General features: G+C 38.8%; 2 protein-coding genes across 3 annotated transcripts in view; one reads left to right on the top strand and one right to left on the bottom strand.

Annotated features, from left to right (window-relative positions):
* Positions 1 to 2,562: 2,562 nt before the first annotated feature.
* On the bottom strand, positions 2,563 to 18,013 carry rpl22.L (ribosomal protein L22 L homeolog). The gene is made up of 4 exons (XM_018226114.2): positions 17,879 to 18,013; positions 12,107 to 12,211; positions 8,367 to 8,491; positions 2,563 to 2,761 (listed from the first exon to the last, which is right to left on the bottom strand). Exons 1-4 carry the CDS (start codon positions 18,011 to 18,013, stop codon positions 2,617 to 2,619), a joined length of 510 nt encoding a protein of 169 aa, XP_018081603.2. The 3' UTR covers positions 2,563 to 2,616.
* The window catches only part of rnf207.L (ring finger protein 207 L homeolog), a 65,377-nt gene continuing 64,664 nt past the window's right edge, over positions 17,899 to 18,611 (top strand). Inside the window, exon 1 of one of the 2 annotated variants that reach the window (XM_041569416.1) lies at positions 17,899 to 18,036. Coding sequence is in view for 1 of the 2 variants with exons in the window: in XM_041569414.1 (XP_041425348.1) it covers positions 18,034 to 18,036 (3 nt within the window). In the remaining variant the exon portion in view is untranslated. The remainder of the gene's footprint in view (positions 18,037 to 18,611) is intronic. The other variant, XM_041569414.1, reaches the window with a different exon arrangement.

An 18,611-nucleotide genomic window follows, 5' to 3' on the forward strand; every position in this document is an offset into this window, starting at 1 on the left:
TTTTCTATATTAGCCAATCAACTAATATGCAGGCCTAGCATTCACATGGCTGGGATCTGGCCACACATAATTGTCAATGATCCAAGAAATTGCAAAGAAAGTGTGTAAGCAATGTCGAATTTAACTGCTCCCAACTCACCATTAATGGTTGTAGGCTGCACCGCCCTCAAGTGTTCCCAAGAACTTCCAGCATATTTCCCAATTTTAAGGAAAATGTTCTTATAAATGCAAGTAAAAATGCTCTTTCCGGTGTTCATAAAATATTAGCAATTTGTACACAGTTAATATAACGAATCTGAAGCAGTTCCACCTGTTGCGCATTTCAACCAACCAGGCATAGCTGGCAGAAAATTAAGTTAGTGAGAAAAAGAAAGCCTTGTTATGTCGCTTAACTTACTGTGTGAAAAGGGTTATCTGGTGTTTATTCTGGTCAGTTCCATGCAGAGCAGCATCACAAGACATAAAAAGCAAAAGGGCTCAGAAGAGCAATGAGCATTTTTTAAATAGTTGTTTAAAGGCAGAAAATCAGATGGAGCATAAAAGTAAATTCCAGAGAAGGGGTAAAGCTTTAGCGAAGCTTTGAATGCATGCCAGTGTGACACAACAGCGCAGTCGTTAAAGGGATTCAGTCATGATTTTTATATTTCTAAATTACACTGTTTACACTGCAAATAATTCACTCTATCTTGTAAAATCTAATTCCTGAACCAACAAGTATATTTTCTTTTAGTTGTAATATTGGTGTGTAGGCAGCCATCTCAGGTCATTTTGCCTGGTCATGTGCATAGTGCTGCACTATGGTAGGCTGTTTCTCCTACTCAATGTAACTGAATGGGTTTGCAGTGCGACATGGATTTTTACTATTGAGTGCTGTTCTTAGATCTACCAGGGAGCTGTTATCTGGTTACCTTCCCATTGTTCTGCTGATGGGGGTGGGCGATATCACTCCAACTTGCAGCACAACAGTAAAGAGTGACTGAAGTTTATCAGAGCAAAAGTAACATGACTGGGGGGCAGCTGGAAAACGAACATATGTCTAGCCCCATGTCAGATTTCAAAATTAAACAGAAAAATCTGTTTGCTCTTTCAAAAAATTGATTTCAGTGCAGAAGTCTGCTGGAGCAGCACTATCAGCTAATGTGTTTTGTTTTCCCATGACAGTATCCCTTTAAAGAGGCATGGAGCATCCCTTGAGGTACCAGTGAGGAAACTAGTGTCTCTCACTAGATTGTGTACGTCTCAGGGCACCAGATTTGTGGCTTTCAAACTACTACATCACAATACAAACCAATTCTTTGCAAGGGCAGATAGAATAATTCATGCCATGCTGCTTGCCAGTGATAATCTGAAGTATGTTCTCATTCTATTTTTAATTGGACCCCTTCTGATAGCTATGGTCTCGAGTTTTCCAAAGTAATGGAAGCATGTTTGGGATCAGTACCAGAGCCACACAAGGCAAACATGGATACGAGTAACCAACACCAAGGGGCCGATTCATGAAGCTCGAGTGAAGGATTCGAATTAAAAAAACTTCGAATTTCGAAGTGTTTTTTGGGCTACTTCGACCTTCGACTACGACTCGAACGATTCGAACTAAAAATCGTTAAACTATTCGATAGTCGAAGTACTGCCTCTTTAAAAAAAAACTTCGACCCCCTACTTCGGCAGCTAAAAGCTACCGAAGTCAATGTTAGCCTATGGGGAAGGTCCCCATAGGCTTGCCTAAGTTTTTTTGATCGAAGGATATTCCTTCGATCGTTGGATTAAAATCCTTCGAATCGTTCGATTCGAAGGATTTAATCGTTCGATCGAAGGAATAATCCTTCGATCATAGCATTTGCGCTAAATCCTTCGACTTTGATATTCGAAGTCGAAGGATTTTAGTTCCTAGTCGAATATCGAGGGTTAATTAACCCTCGATATTCGACCCTTCATACATCTGCCCCCTAAAGTTGATCAGTACACCAAGGCCCCATATCAAAGCTACTCCATATTGCTCTGAAATCATAACAGATTGTAAAGCTCACTGCTCTAGGACAGAAAATATCCCATATGTTAAAGGAATGGTTCAACTTTAAACTTTTAATATATTATAGAATGGCTTATTCTAAGCAACTTTTCAATTGGTCTTCATTTTTCTTTAGTTTTTTTTTTTTTTTTAAACTACCTACCTCCTGACTCGTTTCAGCTTTGAAATGGGGTCACGGACCATTTAAGAAAGCAAATGCTCTGTAAGGCTACAAATGTAGTTATTGCTACTTTTTCTTACTCATAAGCTTATTAAGCTCCTCTCCTATTCATATTACAGCCTCTTATTCAAATCAAGGCATGGTTGCTAGGATAATTTGAACCCTAGCAACCATATTGATGAAACTGCAAAATCAAAAACCACAAAGATATACTCCCCAGAGCCAGCTAAATTAACACATAAAAACATGGGGGCCATGAGATATGAGTGACTGGCACTTTCTGTAAAACGATTTGCAAGTTAAAATGCTCATGATTACACAAATCCTTATCAAATATATGTATGCTAAATTATACACAATGACACAGTAAATGTAAAGTATGTGTATATTTTATTTTCTTTACAAAAAAAGCCTTCCAGATCCCAGTTTAATCTTCATCCTCTTCTTCCTCTTCATCCTGGTTGATCTGGAAATATCTCAGCTCGTAGCTTTCTTTGCTGTTGGCAACCACACGAAGCCAATCACGGAGGTTGTTTTTCTTCAGATATTTCTTAGTGAGGTACTTCAGATATCTAAAAAGGAGCCCAGAAAATGTATAAATATAATAAATCTCATCTACATGTCCCTCATCAGGACAAAAACATCATGTATATGCTGCAAAGACTGGTAGTCAATATGAACAGGAAAATAATAAATTCTTTCTACTTTAGTGCCATCAAGTAGATAAAAGTAGCCAATAGACTAGCAGATAGTTCAAATAATATATAGTGAATAAAGTACCCCCTTTTGTAAAATATAAGGATATTATAAGTTACCGAGGAGTTTCATGACTATATAAAAACACGAGGCCGAAGGCCGAGTGTTTTTATACAGGTCATGGAACTCCGAGGTAACTTCCAATATCCTCATATTTTGCAATTGGGGGTACTTTATTTATTATAATACACGAATTTCAGTGAGTCATGTGACAGAAATGACATCAGAACTCACCGTTTATAACTGATGACATCAGAACTCACCGTTTATAAGGATATAATTTACAGGATATTCATGGCTTTTGTGTATTATATAATGTATCATATAACAAGCTACCAAATACAATCAGAGTTATTAAAGGGGATGTTGTAACAAAAGTTTAAAAAAAAAAAACAAAAAACCTAAAACAAGTTTCCAAAATATATTTCCATTAGAATTAAACTAAAAAATACATGAAGGGAGTGCTGGGATTTTTGTATGTAAATAAAAATATTGGGGTTTATACAATTTGACACAAAAGTGGCTGGCCAGCCTACTAAATACAATTCATTAATTTATCACTGCCAATAAGAACATAAATAGCAATTCATGCATCTAAAGCAGGGATCCATAACCTTTTGTACCCGTGAGCAACATTGAGAAGTTAAAGGAGTTGAGGAGCAACACTAGCATGAAAAATGTTTTTGGGGTGCCAAATAAGTGCTGTGATCGGCCATTTGTAGCCCCATGTGGATTGTAAACCTACATTGAGGCTCTGTTTGGCAGTGCACCTGGTTTTTATACAACCAAAACTTGCCTCCAAGCCTCAAATTCAAAAATAATCTCCTGCTTTGAGGCCACTGGGAGCAACATCCAAGGGGTTGGAGAGCAACATGTTGCTCACGAGCTACTGGTTGGAGCTACTGGTTGGGGATCACTGATCTAAAGCAATCCATATACTATATGATAAAAAAATATATATATATATGTGTGTGTATATATATATAAAAAAAATAATAAGTCAAGTTGTCAGATGTTTTAATAATCCCATTTACTTTTTCCTTACACAGTTTATATATTTAACATTCTGTGAGTTTCTCCTTTTTTCCCCCTGGCTCTGACACGGAGGGTGAAAGTCCCTGACAGATTGAGCCACTATAACTGGCTGATTGCAGCAATCACCGACAGACACACTCCATGGTCGAGTTATTTGCAGTGGGGAAAAAAGTTAGGTTGAGGTGACACTAACTAATTTGAAGATATAGAATAACTAGTTAAAAAAAAAAAAAAACTGCCTAAAATAGCCCCAATGAAAGCTTTACCTTAGTGTCTGCTCCCAATTGCCTGTGCTTCCTATTCTGACTCTCACACAGACCAATACAATATAGAGCCTTCCTGTCTCAGCAGCCTTCTGACTCCCATTCCCAAGAACCCCTTACATTCTCCTACTACTGGAAGCCCAGGGTTCCAATAAAGCGTCACTAAAAAATACCTACACATGAACTTTTAAAACATTTCATACTGCTGTATGGGGGAGCCCTAAAAACCTTCCCATTAAGTTTCAGCTTTCACAGAGAGGTTGTTTCAATTTCTGACACAAGGATCCTGTACTTTTATCAATTAATGACTCCTTTACAAGTGGTGTACATGAGGAGTACCTGGATTGAATTGGGAGAATATTATTGGATGGTCCCATATTATTGATTACAGTTTTATGTACTGATGCTCACTCTAAAATCAGCCACTGTTCCTTCTTTTTATAACCACCAAGTCCAACCATTTTTTTCCCACTTTTTCTCCCCAATACCAGCATATGAAAATTATCCTGCAGATTATTCCATGTATATATATATATATATATATATATATCTATATCTATCTATACACACACACACACATATATATATATATATATATTTATCATATAGTATATGGATTGCTTTAGAGCAGTGATCCCCAACCAGTAGCTCGTGAGCAACATGTTGCTCTCCAACCCCTTGGATGTTGCTCCCAGTGGCCTCAAAGCAGGAGATTATTTTTGAATTTGAGGCTTGGAGGCAAGTTTTGGTTGTATAAAAACCAGGTGCACTGCCAAACAGAGCCTCAATGTAGGTTTACAATCCACATGGGGCTACAAATGGCCGATCACAGCACTTATTTGGCACCCCAAAAACATTTTTCATGCTAGTGTTGCTCCTCAACTCCTTTAACTTCTCAATGTTGCTCACGGGTACAAAAGGTTATGGATCCCTGCTTTAGATGCATGAATTGCTATTTATGTTCTTATTGGCAGTGATAAATTAATGAATTGTATTTAGTAGGCTGGCCAGCCACTTTTGTGTCAAATTGTATAAACCCCAATATTTTTATTTTTTATTTACATACAAAAATCCCAGCACTCCCTTCATGTATTTTTTAATTTTTTTTTTTTATATTTTGGTCGATACAGGGAACGAACCCTTCATGTATTTTTCTGTCCTTGCTACTGCCCATTCTATCCAGTATACATTTAGTATGTCTGACATTGGACACCTGTGTTGTAGCTAAAACATCAGAAAAAAAAGACTAAATGGCCAGTATGTTGAACCTTGCAAAAAACTAATACTCCTTTGACCTTAATGTTTTTTTCATGGATTTACTAATCAAGATTCAACAAGCAAATATAATTGGCAAGAGTGAAAATTTAGAAGAGCATGGCTAGATATCACTGTAGTTAAAGGGGTGGTTCACCTTCAAACAACTACTTGTTTTCAGATAGATCACAAGAAATAACGACTTTTTCCAATGACTTTCTGTTTTCTATGTGTCACCGTTTTTCCAATATAGAAGTGTAAAGTGTCATTTTTCACCTTCTGAAGCAGCTCTGGGAGGGGGGGTCGCCAACCCTGTAAACTGTTTTAAATCGATACATTTAGTTGATACATTTCTTATCTTTGTCCCTGCTGAGCAGAATCTCTGGGTTTCATTACAGGCAGCTGTTAGACTTGATACAATAGTTGCTAATACTCCAGAGATGCTGCTGAGAAATGTATCAACTAAATGTTGCAAAATTGTAACAGTTTAGAATCTGCGCCTGAATTACTGAGCTGACAGATTGAAACACCAGTAACAAACATTTAAGTTTTAAAGGGGTGGTTCACCTTTAAGTTAACTTTTAGTAGCTTATAGAATGGCTAATTCTAAGCAACTTTTCAATTGTCTTCATTATTTATTTTTTATAGTTTTTGAATCATTTGCCTTCTACTTCTGACTCTTTCCAGCTTTCAAATGGGAGTCACTGACCCCATCTAAAAAACAATTGCTCTGTAAGGCTACCCATTTATTGTTATTGATACTTTTTGTTACTCGTCTTTCTATTCAGGCCTCTCCTATTTATATTCCAGTCTCTTATTCAAATCAATGCATGGTTGCTAGGGTAATTTGGACCCTAGCAACCTGATGGCTGAAACTGCAAACTGGAGAGCTGCCAAATAATAAGCTAAATAACTCAAAAACCACGAATAATAAAAATTGAAAACCAATTGCAAATTGTCTCAGAATATCACTCTCTACATCATACTAAAAGTTAACTCAAAGGTGAACAATCCCTTTAAACTTAGATTTTGGAAAAACAGTAAAAAATAAATAATGGAAAGTTATTGAAAAAAGTCTATTTCTGGAAAACAACTGAATTGAAAAAAAAGTGTTTGGAAAGTGAACAACCCCTTTAACACAAAGTAGATACAGGAACAACCCCTATGTGTGCTTATGGCCTGTAAATAAGAGATGCTGGAAAACAAAGCCCCAATTGGAGGCAGCCAGAGTACAAAAGCAGTATCAGTTAATAAGGGACAGGCCTCAGGTTATACTTCTAGCTAGTCCTATGCCAGCTCACGAGGGCTTAGAGAAAGCAATTTCATTATTTTCTACCTCCTTTTTCTGCATAAAGATCAGGGGTTGTCAACCATTTCTCACCATCATCTTTCCTGTTCATTTCATGCTTAAGGGCAATGACCAGGGGGGATGTGTAGCCTACCACTCGCTTCAACAATGTTCTGTGATTTAGATCAAAGAGCAACAAAACTGTGCAAGGCAGCGCATTTTACTGCAATTAAAGGGGAACTATCACAAAAATTAAAATGGAGTAGAAGCTTCATCATACTGAAATAAGAAACTGTCCTAAATACAATCCAATAAAAAGTCTGCATAGTTTCTGAAATAATCAAGTTTAGCTTCGCTATCCCTCTCTCAGCATCTGTTTCTCTTCATTCTGTCTTCATGCAGCAGTTCGGTGTCATTGACAGTTAGATCCAATATATCTTATAGGGGGGCTCCTTTCCTAGAAGATGTATTAGAGCTCAATCAAATAACCAATTCCAGTACAAACACAATCTAATAAAATAACTGCCTTTGGCACAAATTCTGCATGTAGAGAGACATGATGTCTAGTGATTTTAATAGAGTGAGCTTTAATACATCTTCTAGGAAAGGAAGCCCCAATATAAATTATATTGGATCTAACTGTCAACGACACCCAACTCCTGTATTAAGAGAGAATGAAGAGAAACAGATGCCGAGAGAGGGATAGTGAATATAAACTTGATTATTTCAGAAACGGTACAGAATGTTTAACGGATTGTATTTAGAAAACGTCTTATTTCCGTGTGCTGAAGCTTAAAATTACTTCTGATAGTTCCCCTTTAAGCTGGATCTTCAAATGGAAAGTTTCATCAAAATGTTAGTGAAAGTAGAGGTATTTTACAGAAAATGTCACCCATTGTAGCACAGATTCCCGTGGGTCCTGACAAAAAGTCAACTACTAAGCCTAAACCATTCAAAGCGTCACACTACAACTACAGCTTTAGTTACCGATGCCTGCAAAATTCCATACAACACTGAATGAACAGGAAAGTGATACATAAGAAAACATAAGAGTATTTGCACCCCCACCTAAAACCTTTCAGCGCCTCACACATAGAGAACATTGGTCGTGGCTTGTTTTGATCACAAGGGCTGTTAACACACAGCGTTTTTTCCTGTGCTCCCCTGCGTTGTTTTTTTCTGTTCAGCCGAAGGGGAGCGCAGTATTTTCACAATTAACTATTTATTCAGACTGGTTGTGTCGTTGCCTCATATGGCTCTAAGGGCCCTTACACGGACGGTGTTTCCAGTGCTCCCCTGCGTTGGGCTTTCTTCCGTTCAGCCTCTGGGGAGCGCAGGAGTAGACGCACTCAATTATTGTGAAGGGGCTGTACTCACACAGACGCATGTAAGCGACAAACGCAGGTGGGACGCAGCATGTTGCATTTCACCTGCGTTCAGAGCTTACATACGTCTGTGTGAGTACAGCCCCCTTCACAATAATTGAGTCGAACAGAAAAAAGCGCAATGTAGGTGAGCGCAAGAAAAAACGCTCGTGTGCAAGAGCCCCAATACTTAATATTCTGGTAAACAAATACTCACCTCTTTGAAAAGGGAACTTCTGAACTCACTGTGATTTTACTCTTGCTTCGTTCAATTGACACTACTCCTCCTCCCAAGTTTCCGACCTTGCCATTCACTTTTATACGGTCGTGCAAAAACTGCTCCTGTAATCATATTGTCAGTAATGAGAATGGCAAAAATAAAGCTTAGAGAAAAACCCCACCAATCACTAAACTGGTGCATGAAGTTGTGGTCAAATACAGTTTTCAATTAGTCTTTTTTTTCAGTAATTCAAGTTTTTTTCCGGCAGCCGTCAGGGTATCTGGCTTATTCACCGTAGTAGCTAAGCAGCAGTTTGGAAGGCAGGATGTATGAATAATAGCAACAGGTCTGAATAAGACTGACACAGTTTGAGAATAGTAAAATTGAAGCTGTGCGTGTATTCCTTTTGTTGCAATGTTCAGCTTCAGAAAGGAATAATACAGGTTAAGTCACAAACATAAAAAGGAAGACCAGCTGAAATGTTGGCTAGAAAATGTCACACTAAAGCAGAACTTCTGTTTTAACTTTAATGGGGTGGTTCACCTTTATGTTAAACTTTTAATATGTTTTAGAATGGCCAATTCTAACTAATTTTCAATTGGTCTTCATTATTTATTTTGATATTTTTTAATTATTTGCCTTCTTCTTCTGACTCTTTCCAGCTTTCAAATGGGGGTCACTGACCCCACCTAAAAATTAAATGCTCTGTAAGGCTACACATTTATTTTAACTTTTTATTACTCATCTTTCTACTCAGGCCTTCTCTCATTCATATCCCAGTCTCTTATTCAAATCAGTGATTGGTTGCTAGGGTAATTTGGACCCTACCAACCAGATAGCTGAAACTGCAAACTGGAGAGCTGCCGAATAAAAAGCTAAATAACGCAATAACCACAAATAAAAAATTTAAACCAATTGCAAATCGTCTCCGAATATCACTCCCTATATCATACTAAAAATTTTACTCCAAGGTGAACAACCCCTTTAAGGTCAATTTCTTAAAGAGTAATATTTATTAAAGGGAACATGGCTCACAAAAAAAAAAAAAAAAACTTTTCAACCTCCCCCCTGCCCCCCCAAAATGCTCTGTTTGGAGTAGCTCTTAAAATCTGTGGAGCCTTTTCTCCTCCCTTGGATAAAAATGCAGCTTGTTTGCTCTTTATATTTTATGGACTTTGATCTGCAGCTTTGTGGCTTAGCAACTATCATGCTGCTGGGGGAAACTAAATCAAAGCCAATAGCAAGTGGCTAAAATGATTACTTCAGTTCACGTCCTAACTTCCCATTTAGGTGCCATGTTTGCCTGTTTGTTTAGCTGTCATTTTTATAAACATCTGGGACACAAACTCAAAAAGCACTGAGTTTGTAAAAATGACACCATCTCATCGAATTATTGGGTTTTGCAACTGCCCTGACTTTTTCATAACGTGTCAACCCTCCGTTTATTCCCCTCCCTCCTCATGTACGAGCAGAGTACTGTAGTAAGAGTTATGGGTGGACATTAGGCTGTGCCTGTCATTCAGAACCTGAATTAAAGGGGAACTATAGCAGAAATGAAACTTTAATATAAGCTTTGCCATACTGAAATAAGAAACTTTGTAAAACAATTTAATATTCTGCACAATTTCTGAAATAATCGAGTTTATGTTAACGATCCCTATAATTCTGCATGTAGAGAAACATGATGTCTGGTGATTTTAATAGAGTGAGCTCCAATACATCTTTTAGGCAAAAGGCAGCCCCCCTATAAGATCTATTGGATCTATCTTTGAATGATTATCTGACACCCAACTCCTGCATGAAGAGAGAATGAAGAGAAATGAAGAGAAGCTGAGAGAGGGATAGTGAAGATAAACTTGATTATTTCAGAAATGATGCAGAATATTTAATGGATTTTACAGGTATGGGATAGGTTATCCAGAATGCTCCGAATTACAGAAAGGCCGTCTCCCATAGACTTCATTTTATTTAAATACTGTACGCCAAATTTTCTAAAAATTATTTCCTTTTTCTCTGTAATAATAAAACAGTACCTTGTACTTGATCCCAATTGGGATATAATTAATCCTTATTGGAAGCAAAACCAGCCTATTGGGTTTATCTAATGTTTACATGATTTTCTAGGAGACTTAAGGTGTGAAGCACCAGACCCAGAGCATTCTGGATAACAGGTCCCATACTTGCATTTAGAAAACTTCTTATTTCAGTCTGCTGAAGCTTATATTAAATTTAAATTTTCGCAATAGTTCCCATGTAAGGACAGCCTGCTGGGAAACTAAATGTAAGTGATTAACATAAAGATCTAAACCAACAAATACGTTTTCCTCCTGAAAGAAAAGGCAATTTTTAGTAACTATTAGATGCTAGTTATTTGCGAAGATAATTGCAGTTGAAAACAGTATTTGCCTGCCCCTTGCTGCATAGTGGATTCTTTCCTCTCTAAGGGCTCTTACTCACTGGCGTTCTGACCAGCGCTCCCCTGCGTTCCGTTTTTTGGCGTTCAGCCGCAGGGGAGCGCAGGAATAGATGCATGTCATTATTTCAAATGGGGCTGTACTCACTCAGGCGCGTATAGGCGCCGAACGCAGGTTGAGACACAACAGGCTGCATTTTTCCTGCGTTCGGCGCCTACACGCGCCTGAGTGAGTACAGCCCCATTTGAAATAATGACATGCGTCTATTCCTGCGCTCCCCTGCGGCTGAACACCAAAAAACGGAACGCAGGGGAGCGCAGGTCAGAACGCCAGTGAGTAAGAGCCCTTAATCATGGGTTCTGCTACACTGTTTCAAATTAACAACCAATAGGGTAGAGAACAAAAAAAAAAAATGCAAGTAATGCCAACCACACAACACTAATAATATTAAAAGTTGCTTAGAATTTCCATTTCCTTTACAAAGCAATGTTATTTTTGGGTTTACACTATTTTTAAACCACACACTATTTTCCAAGTGCCAGCATTTAAAAAAAAAAAAAAAAAAAAGTATTTAACTGCAATTGGGGCAATGGTCTAAAAAGTACAGGTATAGGATAAGTTATCCAGAAATTCGTTATCCAATAAATTAATAAATAAATAACAGCAAGGCCATTTTCCCATAAATTGCATTTTTGTCATTTTGAATGATGAATGTTTATTGGAGGCAAATGATCCTGTTTAGGTTTGATCCAAATCACAGAAGGATCAAATATCAGAAAACCTCCAGATCCCGAGCATTTTGTATAATGGGTCCCACACCTACACTTTCTCCATCCTATGTTTTAAGGCAACAAGCGGACACTGTCAGCTAAATATACAGCTTGGCTATGGGGGTTTGCTGCCCCTGTTATAAGACAGGTTGCGGGCTTTTTAAAAATGAATGTTTTTATTTCATCATGGTACAGTAATCAATGTTCCTGCTCACATAAACGTTGATTCCTGTACCATGATGAAATAAAAAGAAGCCCCAGGAGTGCGCTGCCAAATCTGTTTGTATAACTAATATCCCAGGAGCAGCACCAAACCATGGCCTATGATATTATGATGGTACCTATCGATATATCTGCAGTCGGGCCTATCAGTGGAGCTACAGGGGTGAGCACATGCAAGCAGATCTGTTTTCTGCTGCCTGTATACAACACAGGGGTAGAGCAAAGCAGACAATCCATTATGTGTGCCCTGGCTCTTAAGACATAGTTGATGCTGGTAAAATATAAAGTTGGTGCCAAAGGCTGGGGGTGTGCAGGGGTAAATTTCACTTACAAAATTAGCAGCATCCATGATACCATCTTCCACTGGATGAGTACAATCCAATGTGAATTTGAGCAGTTGCTTCTTTTTCTTGCTGCCCTTGGTAACGGTCTTCTTCTACAAGAAACAAACCAAAAAAACATTAAAAGCAATGCCTTGGATTTCATCAAAAGGATTTGCAAGCTTGCTAGAATTTTCATATTAAGGTAGTGTCGTTCAGAAGGTTTGAAGTCCACAAGAAGGCGGCTTAGACATTGAAAGTTTTGCAAAACTACATTCTTATGTGCCAGAATGCCTTATTTTGCTTTGCAGTAGATCCAATCAAGCAGCACATCAAAGTAATGAAGAGCAGCGCAAGCCCAAACTATTGCCCATTTTTGCCACAATAAAACACTGCTATTCACTACTTTGTGTGTCGCTGGATTGGATTTACTACACTGAAAATTTTCCCTGGCACTGGGAAGGGGCATGCACCCAACACTGCAAAGCATGTTAAAGGATAAGTAAACTTTGAAAAAAAAATGTAAAATTGATGAGGGTGCTATTCTAAGCACTTCTGCGATGTACATTCATTATTTATTTTGTTTTTATTCAAAGATATTAAGGGATACATTTACTGTTAATATGAATACATTTTGTGACAACAGCGCCACCTGCTGATCAATTTCGGACCAGTCTGACCACCAAGTAGTCAGGAGAGAGAAAGAGGCTGCTGTGATGTTCTACTGCTTAGGAAAACAATTCGAAACCTTTCTCAAATCAAAACATTTGAGAAAGGTTTCTAATTTTTTCCTAAGCAGACCATCATCAGAGAAGCCCCTTTCTCTCTCCTGACAACTTCCTCGACTACTTGGTGGTCAGACTGGTCCGAAACAAAATTAATTTATATCAACAGTACATGTATCCCTTAATATCTTGGAATGAAAAAATAAAAAATAGTGAATGTACATTGCAAAAGTGCCTAGAATAGCACTCTCGTGAATTTGAAATGTACTTGTTTTAAAGGTTTACTTATCCTTTAAGTGTTTACTACACTTTCTACATTTTTCATGACACTGCTGTATATATAAACTGGTATTAAAAAAGAAAAAAAAAAAAAAGTACAGCAGTGATACCTTGTATAAGTGCAATTTGATTGTAACCAGTGGTTTGCAAACAGGTACAAAGAATGCCACCCATCTATACTCAAATTCATAATCAGATATGTCATATTGGAGCAGTGACCAGCTCCATGTTGTAGCTCCCACCCTTCCCAGCTATAGTCAGGTGATCCCACTGGTGGGCAATAAAAGGGCAGCCAAGTTTGGGAGTTTTACTTTGAAAGCAGCTAGTAAGTTGCAGGTAAAACAGTGTAAAATATATAATGAAGCAATAGAATTCTTAATGAATCAGATGCAATTTGAGCATAGGACTGGCCAGATATGGGATGACTGACGTAGTTGGCCAGCTTAAATATATTGCAATATATGGACAAACAATCCCTGTTTTGTTTAAAGGGCAAAGGTATTTAAGGCACAAAATGTTTCAATGTCCTTAATATATTGATAACGGGTTGATTGCAGAGGACTCTTGTATTTGTCCAAGTCAGTTTTCTCAGTAAATATTTTACACTAGATATCTGTAACAACCCAAGTAATCCACATAAACAAAGAAATCAAAACAAATAAATCCATAAATTAAGTTACGTGTAATAAAGTGGAATGACAGGGAATAAGTATTGAACACACAACGGAAATGTATTTAATACGTAGTAGAAAAGTCTTTGTTGGTAATGACAGCTTGAATACGCTTCCTGTATGGAGAAACTAGTCACATACATTGCTCAGGTGCGATTTTGGCCCATTCTTTCACACAAACCGACTTCAAATCGTGAAGGTTCTGGGGGCCTGTTCTATAAGCTCTGATCTTCAGTTCTTTGCATAGATTTTCAATTGAAACCAATTGAGAATTTCTCTATTCATTCTTCCTTCAATTATATGAAGTCTGCCAGTACCATATGCTGAAACACAGCCCCACACCATGATGTTCCCACCAAGTGACTGTTGCTATGGTGTTTTTGGGGGTGATGTGCAGTGAAATTTCTGCTTCAAACATGGTGAGTGCAATGACATCCAAAGAGTTTAATTTTTGTCTCATATGACAAGACTATTCTCCCAGAATTTCATTAGCTTGTCCAAATGTTGTGCAACAAAGTTTAAATGAGCTTCAACATGCTTTTTCTTCAGCAGTAAAGTCTAGCATGGTGAGCGTGCATAGAGGCCATGTCAGTTGAGTGCATTCCTTAGTTTTCTTTGAAACAACTGTACCTGCTAATTCAAGGTCTTACTGAAGCTCTCTGCGAGTGATCATTGGCTCTTGGGACAACTCTTCTAATTATTCCTTTGAATCCTCTGTCAGGAATCTTGCGAGGAGCACCTGGTCATGGCTGGTTTAGGAAGAAATTATGTTCTTTCCACTTCTGGATTATGGTCCCGAGGGTGCTCACTGGAACATTCAAAAGCTTACACACGTCTGTAACCAATGACATCAGTATGTTTTGCAACAATACGGCTGCAAAGGTCTTGAGAGAGCTCTTACCCATCATGAGATGCTTCTTGTGCGATACCTTGGTAATGAGAAACCTTTTTTATAGGCCATCAATTAGGACTAAACTGATGGATATTCATTTGCACTGATAGGGGCACGACTGCTTTCTAAATAAGGACAGATTTTTCAGCAGGTTCCTTGGCTTTCCATGCCTTTGTGCCTCCTTTTCCTCATGTGTTCAATACTCATGTCATTCCATTTTATTACATATACCTCAAAGGTGAACAACCCCTTTAAGTTAACTTTAGTATGACGTAGAGTGTGATTTTCTGAGACAGTTCGGTTTTAATTTTTTTTTTATTTCTTTGTTTGAGTTTTTCAGCAGCTCTTCAATTTGCATTTTAAGCAATCTGGTAGCTAGGGACCAAATTACCCTAGCAACCATGCATTGATTTGAACAAGAGACTGGCATATGAATAGGAGAGGCCTGAATAGAAAGACAAGTACTAAAAAGTAGCAATAACAATAGATTTGTAGCCGTACAGAGCATTTGTTTTTTAGATGGGGTCAGTGACGACAATTTGAAAGCTGCAAAAAGTCTGAAGAAAAAGTCAAATAACTAAAAAAAAAAAAAACCAATGTAAACCAAATGAAAAAAGTTAGTCATTTTAAAACATACTAAGTTACCATAAAGGTGAACCACCCCTTAATTTATGGACATATTTGTTTTGATTTCTTTGTATGTGTAGGTTGTTACCAACATCTGGTGTAGTGTCAATAGCCCCATTAGAAATAGATTTACTGAGAAAACCACTGACGTGTTCAATACTTATTTTCACTGGTGTGTGCGTACAGGGGCGGATTTCAGCCGAGGGCACCAGGAGGCCGCGCGCATGCGCATACTATCTGACTGGAGCACTTAATGCTCCAGAATCACCCAGCGGCTGGGCGGCGTGCCGTCCACAAATCTGGGCCCGTGTGTGTATGTATTTACAAACAGACACACATCATGGGCAAGCGATATATTCATAGTTCTGAGCTACTATATAGGTTTCTTATAGTACCGATATGGTGGTTAATTAAAGGCATTGCCACTGCTGGTTAGACTACAATCCCCATTCAAAGAGAATCACACTTTACATTAAAAGGGGAACTCCGGCTTCCAAACTAAAATTTGATATAAAGGCCTACATAACACACAAACCCCTAATATATCCATCACAGTTACCTCTTTCTTATAAAAGTATGAATAAATGCCATTTTCTATGCTGAAATCCAGTTGTTTAACAGTTCTTCTCTTTCTGCATCATTTGAAATCCTGGCAGGGAAGGAGGGACTAAACACTGATGTTACAAATTGTAACAACTTCTCTACAGCTTACAGACAGTATGAAGAAACGACATAACCCACAATGCATTGCACTGTGATGTTCAATTCCTTATGTGTGCAGGGAATTGTGGGGTTTGGAGGATGCAGGCTGAGGACAGCTGGCTATTGATACAAAGTAACAGTAGTCAGCCAGCTCAGAAAAGTAGTCAGACAGATCAGCAGAAGAGCACTATTCTTAGGGAACTGTCAGAAACCATTAAAAATCATGAAAAGTCTGCATATTTTTTGAATGATGTATATTGCAAAGTTGCTTAAAATTATGTTTATGTTTTTGTGGAGTTTTTGGATCTATGCAAAGGGACACATGACACGATAGCTTGAGGCTCATTTTGCCAGTTTTCCACATCTTCCACAAACACATTTAGATGCCTACACAAAAAAGTTGTACTGTTAGATCATGGGCACCCATGTTTGCACCTCTACATTAAAATCACTAAACAGACACGCAGAACATGAATTTTATAGATGTCGAGTTTGAAAGAGAAGACCTGGATGGTTGATGCCAGGACACGTGTTAACTAATTTTTTTTTTTTTTTTATGGCAGGGGTGTATCATTGTTACAATTGGTTTAACAAATACATCACTGGGCAGAAAGGCTCATTGGCCAACACAACTATCCATTTAATACCAGGCATGAATATAACCACCTGCTAACAGCAGCCAACATGTGTGTTGCATACATGCCAGTGCAGTTCAGCATTTATTTGCTCGTTAATCAGATCATGTGAATAATACGAATGGCCACTTAAGATGGGTAGGTCACCTTTAAAGGGAAACTACCAGGGGAAAATGCTGCACTTTTTTGTAAAACCAATGCCGTAGTGGGCGCTCCCGGTGGGCAGGTTTCGTCACATGCATGTGCATTAAAAGTTGTGGCACTAAGAGTCATTAGTGTGTTCCAACATGGCTGCCCACACCAGTAGCTCTTTTCCAGTCCAGATGACAATGTTCGCTACCAGCAATTTGTCACAAATTAGTATTCTCCCCCCAACATGCTCTAATCAGGCCACACCTATGGTGTGGGGGGGGGAACAATTCTCTAAGTTTTAGTTATGTTATAGAATGTCCTACCTTAAGCACACTGTATAATTAATACCTATAATTTATTAAAAAAATAATTAAATGTGTTCCTCTTTGCAGTCAATTCCAGCTTGCAATGCATTATGGATTTTTTTGGGGGGGTCACCGACCCCTAGAGTAAAAAGGTGTGCTTTCCTACTAACGTTCCAGTCTGGGAGTCAAACCACTGGCGGCTAGCTAGAGTACACTGGGCCTCTTCACCAGATGGCTACTGAATAAAATGACTCATTTTGGAAACAAAGGATGAAAAAGCCAAAACCAGCATATAAACTCAGATTGAGACTGTAATTGTATTATCAGTAACATATTACAATCCAATATAAAGGCGAACTACCCAATTAGAGCGGCAGGCTCAGAGCCAAACCATTCGGTGAGCAAGGGGTGCACGGCAGAGAAACACGACGAGACAGATATAACCAACGTGCTGTTGTCCGCATCCGGCCTGCGAAGTTACGGCCTGTACCACCCGTCACTAGGTACAGAGGGACATTCCAGCGGGCTGCCCTACGCCTTTGTGCAGTGCTTCGCTTTCCGTCATTCACCCCCCCCCCCAGCTATTGGTGTAAACGCACCGTAGGGAAACAAGCCAATCGCGCAGAAGAGAGCAGGCCGCGCTGCCCATGCTTAACGTGCTGCCGCCTTCCTGGCCGCTGACACAGCGCATCTAACCTCCCCCGACACAGTTGCCCGGTCTACGGACTCCCATTAACCACGCGTACAGTCAAGAAACGTCAGTAAACGTGTGAAAGGCCCATTCTGCCCGAATAGAAGAGGAGCTCTGTACTAACCACAGGAGCCATGGCGACTCGAGACGGACGAAAAGGAAGAAGGAGGGTCAGCGCATGCGCTATGTAATCGGCTAAGGGAGAAGCAATCGAGCATAGAGAACCAGACGTCATGTACCGATTGCCGAGTATACACATTTAGCGCAGATTCAATGTAAATGGTAACGGAGTATTTTTTTTTTATTGATTGGTTTATACCAGGACGGGAGGCTACAAACAATAAAATACTATTCTGTAACTCCAGTTACCAGAGAGACCACTAATTCAGATATGTTAACTAATCCCACGTGTTAGTGTAATAATGATCCACAATTGTTTCCTATTTCCTTTTCAAGGCAAAATGGCAACGTAAAATAAGGTTTTCAAAATGCCCCGAGCAGATCATGTAGTAATATATCTCTGGTAACCCTTGGCAACTTGGCACAAAGTGGTGCCATATTATCATGACAATGTGGTGCAGTCTGAGGCTGAGCCCCTAATCACAATTTACTTAATTGGGGCCCAGATATACCGGCCTTCCTATATATTTATATTTTTTCCCTATTAATAACATTGGGATCAACTATCATTTTTACTGGCTAGGCCATTAAAATACCGGCCAGGTGGCAACCCTAATAGCCAGTAAAACACCTGCCAGTGCCGGTATTACAAATTTGTAATACCCTTGGCCTGCCCAATCCGCTGGAAACTTAGCTTTTATCCTCCTTCTGGCCATTGTCATGACATGGCTCTGCCC

Source organism: Xenopus laevis, chromosome 7L (genome assembly GCF_017654675.1).
Source record: "Xenopus laevis strain J_2021 chromosome 7L, Xenopus_laevis_v10.1, whole genome shotgun sequence".
In the NCBI taxonomy this organism is placed as follows: Eukaryota; Metazoa; Chordata; class Amphibia; order Anura; family Pipidae; genus Xenopus; species Xenopus laevis.

Bases quoted from the DNA above. Each gene is read 5' to 3' on its own strand.
- rpl22.L (XM_018226114.2), bottom strand. From the start codon at position 18,013: ATGTGTATACTCGGCAATCGGTACATGACGTCTGGTTCTCTATGCTCG. The intron at 12,212-17,878 runs GTTAGTACAGAG...TGTTTCTTGTAG, and splicing joins GAGTCGCCATGGCTCCTGTG to AAGAAGACCGTTACCAAGGG. The intron at 2,762-8,366 runs GTGAGTATTTGT...GCTCCTTTTTAG, and splicing joins GAAGTTCCCTTTTCAAAGAG to ATATCTGAAGTACCTCACTA.